The 5,004-nt window shown below is 37.7% G+C and overlaps 1 protein-coding gene across 1 annotated transcript in view; it reads right to left on the bottom strand.

Annotated features, from left to right (window-relative positions):
• LOC118430041 (D(1) dopamine receptor-like) overlaps positions 1-1,586 on the bottom strand; it is a 6,556-nt gene extending 4,970 nt beyond the window's left edge. Inside the window, exons 1-2 of the mRNA XM_035840746.1 lie at positions 1,407-1,586; positions 54-152 (exon numbers count right to left, since the gene is read on the bottom strand). Coding sequence (XP_035696639.1) covers positions 54-152; positions 1,407-1,586 — 279 coding nt within the window. The remainder of the gene's footprint in view (positions 1-53; positions 153-1,406) is intronic.
• Positions 1,587-5,004: the final 3,418 nt, after the last annotated feature.

The following is a 5,004-nucleotide window of genomic DNA, read 5'->3' as shown; positions in this document are numbered from 1 at the left end:
GTTTACAACTATAAATACTGTTGCCTATCTACAGGACATTCTCGTACACTTACCAGCAAGTCTGAGACGCAGAGAGACATGATGAAGGCATTAGTCAGAGTCTGCAGACTTCTATGCTTGGCTACAGCCAACAGGACCAGCCCGTTTCCAACCTGCGGGGCAAAGAAAGACACATCCACTGTAATTGCCTACTCTCCAAGCAGAGGTTAGGCTCGGGCCGTTTTTTTAGCGTTTTTTTAGTCGTTTTTATCGGGCTTTCTATTTTGTCATTTTTTTTAAAGTACCCAGCAAGATAAAATTAAAAAAAATAGAAAGCCCGATAAAAACGACTAAAAAAACGTTAAAAAACAGCCGGAGCCTAACCTTTGCTTGGAGAGCAGTAATTGCCCGCTATTGAAATTTTGGATTTCCGTTGCAAACCAATGGCCACTACAGCTTATAAGGAAAATTGCAACGGCCTCAGGTGCATGGTGTAGGACTAGTTATTTTAAATTGACCCTGCCAATAGAATTGTTTGCAAGTTTGGGTGATTGCTAGATTAACTCTTGTTCTTTATACGCATTACCCTGCTGTTGTTTTTGGTAATAAGGACTCTTGAAATTGTGCTATGCCTAAAAAATTACGTGTACATATTCAAAACACTTGCATGAACTTTATCATCTGAAGAAAATGAGCGACCGGATGTCCCATTACCGTAAAGAGATCTGCTTGAAGATTAGTTGTTTTTTGTTTGTTTGTTTACTTATCATCCAGGAGGTATATCCTCTATAAGCTGGCGTTTTTAATGTTCCTTGGAGGAATACCTCAGAAATAACACAGTCATCGATATTGATATCAATTAAAATCAACGGTAACACATCAAGAGCTTACAACTATCAACGTAAGTTAACAAATGCACCATAAGATATTGAAATAATATGAACAGATGAATCATGGAATGTGTAACAACGGTAACAAAACAAGAACTTACAAATATCAACGGAAGGTAAGTTAATGATGACAAATACGTAAGATATTGAAATAAAATAAGCAAATAATTGATGTGATGTTAACAACGGTAACATAACAAGAACTTACGAATATCAATGCAAAGTAACTTAATGATAACAAATACGTAAGATATTGAAACAAAATCAGCAAATCAGTTAAGAAATGTTAATAATAAGAACATAACAAGAACTAGTAACAATCAACACAAGGTAGCGTATGAAACACATAAGATATTAAAACAAAACAATAAAATAAATAATGTTATGTTGACAACATAATGGTAACATAACAAGAACTTACAACTATCAAAGCAAGGTAACAATACGTGTAATGATAAATACGAGAGATATTGATTCAGAAGCAAATGAACATTGCAAATAAGCAAAGCAACGATGTGATGTTTCTTCACAACTCACCACAGTCAGTGCAGCGATCAGGAAGAGGAAGGCTGCTGTAGCGATCCTCCCAGCGGTGGGTCCAACAGATGGCAGGATGTCTGCACCTTCCAGTACGGTCCCATTGCCACAGGAAGCGTTGGTCGTGGCGTTGTCCACGAAAACATCCATGTCGCCGGGTAAAACGTACTCGAACTCCATCGTTTCTGTACAGCGGACGATAAAAACGATAAACTACATCACACACACTCAAAGAAACAGACTAGAGAGGAGCTGGTTGCAACAAAATCTATCGGGGGGGGGGGGATCTTTTGAAACGTTGTCCGATTCATCTGTGAAAATAATTACCAGTCCTATGCAAGAGATCTCTCATCCATGTGAAATATCGAAGCAACTACTTTGTAGTCCGCCGCACCTAAGGACTTTATGCCAGCACTCAAAGATCTAAAATGACTTCTTTTGAAATGTTAAGATCAAAGCACACGCATGCAGCAATTAGTATTCATGCCATTCACGCAGCTTGTTATTGGTTCCATTTCCGGCGCGTCCTACAGTCAGCCATCACGTCTTCTGTATACAATCTCTCAAGACACTCCAATTGCCTCTTGACATTTTCTGCAGCAACTTAAGGGTGACGCGAAGTATGGGTGAAACGCTTTTGCTAGAGGCAATTCCCACTGTTAATTGCCTGTACCAACAATGAATGAATGAAGACCTTTATTGTATATTCATACCAACTGGGTTAAGTACAGGTCGCAACAAAAGATATATGAAATAAATTTACAATGAATCTAAAAATACTACTACGTCTATTCGACTTCATCTCGATTCTTAATGATATTGAAAATATAGGAGCAGATATGCTTTAGAAGTAAAGGTTTGTTTAAATTCATAAGGAATATAAATTTTTCTATATTACTTAGCTGTATGGAGTAGGGGAACTGCTCTAGCAGTCTATAGACTTCAGTTTTTTTTTCGTATAGAATACATTTTACTACAAAATGATGTTCATCTCCTAACTTATTAGATTTATGTAGATCTACATATACCGTATTCTAGAGGAGTACGGTTATGCATTGATTGAGAAGAATACGTGTACTTGATTATGTGTCTATGTGCAAAATTACATGCTTTTAACTAAAAAGTAGGTCATTGCATCTCAAGCATTACATTTGCTATTTATATGAGTAGCGTCTTTGAATTTAATCAATGGTTTGGGTAAAAGCTAATTGCTTTCATCGGATGAAAGTGCAGACCCTGTCAGCGGCGTGTCCGTATTTCTCTGATCAACCGAGCGTCAAAAATAGTCGCAACGTTTCAACTGTATACACGTGTTTGGAGCTTCTCTACATTGCTTTTTGAAAATTCAATTCAACTTCAAAATTTATATGTCAGCCTTCGGTAAACCGATCCCATCTCATCATACAACTCACTACATTTATGCAATTACGAAGAAGCGAGAGGAAGTCGAATGTATTCGTCCAGGAGTAGGCTAGACGTTATACACAAATATGTATGATTGTTAACATGTGACCTGTGTTTAGCACAGTGGAGCAGAAATGTACAAGGTCTTCACTAGTCAATACCTTCCACCGAGTTTACAATTGGAAACTCTGCGTGTTTGGGAGATGTAGCTCGGCTAGATATTGTTTACATCGTATTATAAATATCTTGCTGCTCTATAATGACGTTGATTTTGGAGTTTTTCTATTAATTTCTCCGGTATGATATCAAATTTACAAATGGGTAAGCTTTGAAGTTGAAACGACCTTCAAATTCATAGTTTTATAAACGTAAAATTAACATCAATGGTCAAGACATTTACATGTATAGTTGAAGCCAGGGAAAGAACTGTACAAGAAAGAACAATTTATATCCATGCGATGGGAATAATGAAAAAAAAAGATAAGAAACCAACGAACCAATGCAAGGTTATCAAACCTTTATTTCTATACTTAGTTCAACTTGATAAGGATCAGAGGACTGATAGAAAGCTTGTTTGTAAGCGCTTTATTTTGTGTATGGATGTTGAGTTTAAAATTGCAACGTAATGTTGATTACCGACACAGCTGAACTTACATTCAAGGTCCTGGTTAGTTGGTCTTTGCATTCTACCCCACGCCCGACCACCGCCTTGCGAGGTTCGTCTACAGTAGCACTGTTTATAACTCTAATTCTCTTTTAAACGCATGGGACCAGTATCGCATTTGGCTGGATTTCACCCTTCATAAAATCACCCGCTGCGTTTTATTAAAGTCGTTCTTTCTGTGCCCTTTGAGAATACGGTTCGACGTCATCCAGACGACGTGGTTTCAACGGTTTCAATGGATGGGATTACTGTGCTGAAGTTGATAAAGTGTCACCACAATTCTATATCCCTGGACAGTAACGGAGTCAATATCTGTGTCTTAGTGGATTATTGAAAAGCTCGAACGGCATGTGCACCATGTAATGCAAATCATGTTCACCATGGCTCTTAGAAAAGATGGACTTACTTTGGAGTGACATTTTGAAGTGAATGGTGAAATATATCTTAAACCTACATCCACCAAACAGTAACGAAGTCAATATCTGAGTCTAAGTGGGTTATTATAAAGCTCAACCGGCAGTGCGGCATAAAATACTAATCAAGTCATAAATGCGTTTTATAAAGATGGACTTCATTCGGAGTGACATTTTGCAGCGAATGATGAAACATGTCTTAAAATTACATCCTCACAACAGTAGCGAAGTCAATATCTGAGTCTTAGCGGACTATTGTAAGCTCGAACGACAGTGCACCATATAATGTTAATCATGTTGGCCATGGGTCTTATAAATGATGGACTTCTTTTGGGTGACATTTGGCAGCGAATGATGAAATGTTGCCTTAAACCAACATTCCGTCAGAAGTACCAATACCTCAGTCTCACCGGAACACTGCAAAGCTCAAACGTCAGTGCAACATAAAATACTACCGGTATACCATGGGTCAATGAACTTTTTGTTGGGACCTTTTGCAGTGATTGATGAAATTTTATCTTAAGCCAACATCATATTAAAAGTAACAATATCCGAGTCTTAACCGACTATTGTAAAGCTCAAAAGACAGTGCAGCATATAATGTTAATCATGTTGGCCATGGGTCTTATAAAGGATGAACTTCTTTTGGGTGACATTTGGCAGCGAAAGATAAATTGTTGTCTTAAACCAACATCCTCTTAAGAGTAACAATATCTGAGTTTCAGCGGACTATTGTAAAGCTCGAACGACAGTGCAGCATATAATGTTAATCATGTTGGCCATGGCTCTTATAAAGGATGGACTTCTTTGCGGTTGACATTTTACAACGAAAGATGAAGTGTTTCTTAAACCAACATCCCCTCAACAGTAACCGTGTCCTAATCTTAGCGGACTATTGTAAAGCTCAAACGTCAGTACAACATACAATACTAATCATGTTGGCCAGGGGTCTTATAAAGGATTGACCTCTTTTTGTGTGACATTTTGCAGTGATTTATGAAGTTTTGTCTTAAGCCAACATCATATCAAAAAGTAACAATATCTGAGCCTAAACGGACTATTGTAAAGCTCAAACGTCAGTGCACCATACAATACTAATCATGTTCACCATGGGTAT

Source organism: Branchiostoma floridae, chromosome 14, assembly GCF_000003815.2.
Source record: "Branchiostoma floridae strain S238N-H82 chromosome 14, Bfl_VNyyK, whole genome shotgun sequence".
Classification (NCBI taxonomy): Eukaryota; Metazoa; Chordata; class Leptocardii; order Amphioxiformes; family Branchiostomatidae; genus Branchiostoma; species Branchiostoma floridae.
The sequence above is the reverse complement of the archived record's forward strand: the minus strand, read 5'-3'. Positions and strand labels throughout refer to the sequence as shown.